This window comes from Cucurbita moschata, unplaced genomic scaffold (assembly GCF_002738365.1).
Source record: "Cucurbita moschata cultivar Rifu unplaced genomic scaffold, Cmos_1.0 Cmo_Scf00001, whole genome shotgun sequence".
NCBI classification, from domain to species: Eukaryota; Viridiplantae; Streptophyta; class Magnoliopsida; order Cucurbitales; family Cucurbitaceae; genus Cucurbita; species Cucurbita moschata.
The window spans coordinates 5,099,221-5,100,591 of record NW_019268517.1 but is presented as its reverse complement, the minus strand read 5'-3'; the positions used below and the strand labels follow the sequence as shown (position 1 = coordinate 5,100,591).

At 40.4% G+C, this 1,371-nt stretch overlaps 1 protein-coding gene across 1 annotated transcript; it reads right to left on the bottom strand.

The window, feature by feature from the left end:
• Positions 1-503: 503 nt before the first annotated feature.
• On the bottom strand, positions 504-1,131 carry LOC111450447 (14 kDa proline-rich protein DC2.15-like). Its single transcript, XM_023090582.1, has one exon. The coding sequence runs from the start codon at positions 1,113-1,115 to the stop codon at positions 753-755; it is 363 nt and encodes a 120-aa protein (XP_022946350.1). The 5' UTR covers positions 1,116-1,131; the 3' UTR covers positions 504-752.
• Positions 1,132-1,371: the final 240 nt, after the last annotated feature.

Below are 1,371 nucleotides of genomic sequence, written 5' to 3'. Positions count from 1 at the left end.
TAATAATCCTCTTCCTCGTTTAAAATAGTAAATTCTTACACGACAATTTAAATGTTCTTATAAATTTTTCAAATGTTCCCATAGACTACGAGATATCACGTCGGGTTGAAAAAGAGAATGAAACATTTCTTAAAATAATGTGGAAACATGTCTCACAGACACATTTTAAAACAGTGAGACTGACGGCGATACGTAATGGGCCAAAGTAGATAATCACTGCTAACGACAGCTTAGGCTATTACAAATGGTATCAGAGCCAGACACCGAGCAGTGTGCCAACAAAGACGCTGGCCCCCAAGGGGGTGGATTGTGAGATCCCACGTCAGTTGGAGAGGAGAACAAAGCATTCATTATAGGAATGTGAAAACCTCTCTTTAATATTTCTTCATGAAAATTTTAAAGATAAAGGTTTATTATGATTTCATGCAAGTAACACAGGTGAAAAAAGATTTGACATTTCAAACATATGCATCGCCAAATTTGTAATAAGACACAAGAGAACAGACAAACAACGTTGTTTATTTGAAAAAACTACGTACCATTATGTTACATTGCATTGTAATGAAACAATAAAAAGATGGTGGAATTCTGAGAAGATTTCCAAACCCATCATAACACGACGTACGACCAAACTGATTATTTAAACACGACATTGAAATGGAAAATTGAAGAAGAAACCAGAAAGGGAAATGAAAGGATTTGGTTTCAAGCAGGGCATTGGAAGCCAGACGGAACCTTCTTTCCACAGTAGTTCAAAAGCAAGCTGAGGGAAACTGAGAGGTCAACTGGAGACCCAAGGCTCTAGCCTTCACCGCAGTGCAAAGGCACACAACAGCTTCCAGGTCAACAAGGCCTTGGATTAGGGTGCAACATGGGGATTTTGGTGGTGAACCGATCACTACATGCACTAGACCGTCCAGCAAGTCGGCGCAGACGCCGAGCTTTAGGGTGTCCTTGGGGCACTTGAGGATTGATGGTGGCTGCCTTAAAGGGGTAGGCTTGTGGGGCTTGGGTGGCGGCGGTGGGCAAGGGACATACGTGGAGATGACCATAGTGAAGAAGAGGAGGTTGACGAGGAGGAGGAGGGCAATGGGTGAAGAGAGCTTGGAAGCCATTGGTGGAGAGATATTGAAGGGTTTATAGGTTTGTGCGATGGCTTGTGAAGAATTATGAGAAGGGTTAGGGTTTTAATAGATGGGGTTTGAAAATTTGTTGTATTTTAACACAAAAATTCCTTATAAATTGCTGGATACAAAACACTCAACTTTTTCATTTACTTTATTAAGTTTTGAGGAATTGATTCGAGAGAGATGGGTTTTCAATTAGTTTGTCTGTTTCTAAAATAGACCAAGTGATGTTTGATAATAAGAT

What these genes read in the sequence shown, in the direction of transcription:
- LOC111450447 (XM_023090582.1), bottom strand. Translation starts at nt 1,115, where the DNA reads ATGGCTTCCAAGCTCTCTTCACCCATTGCCCTCCTCCTCCTCGTCAAC.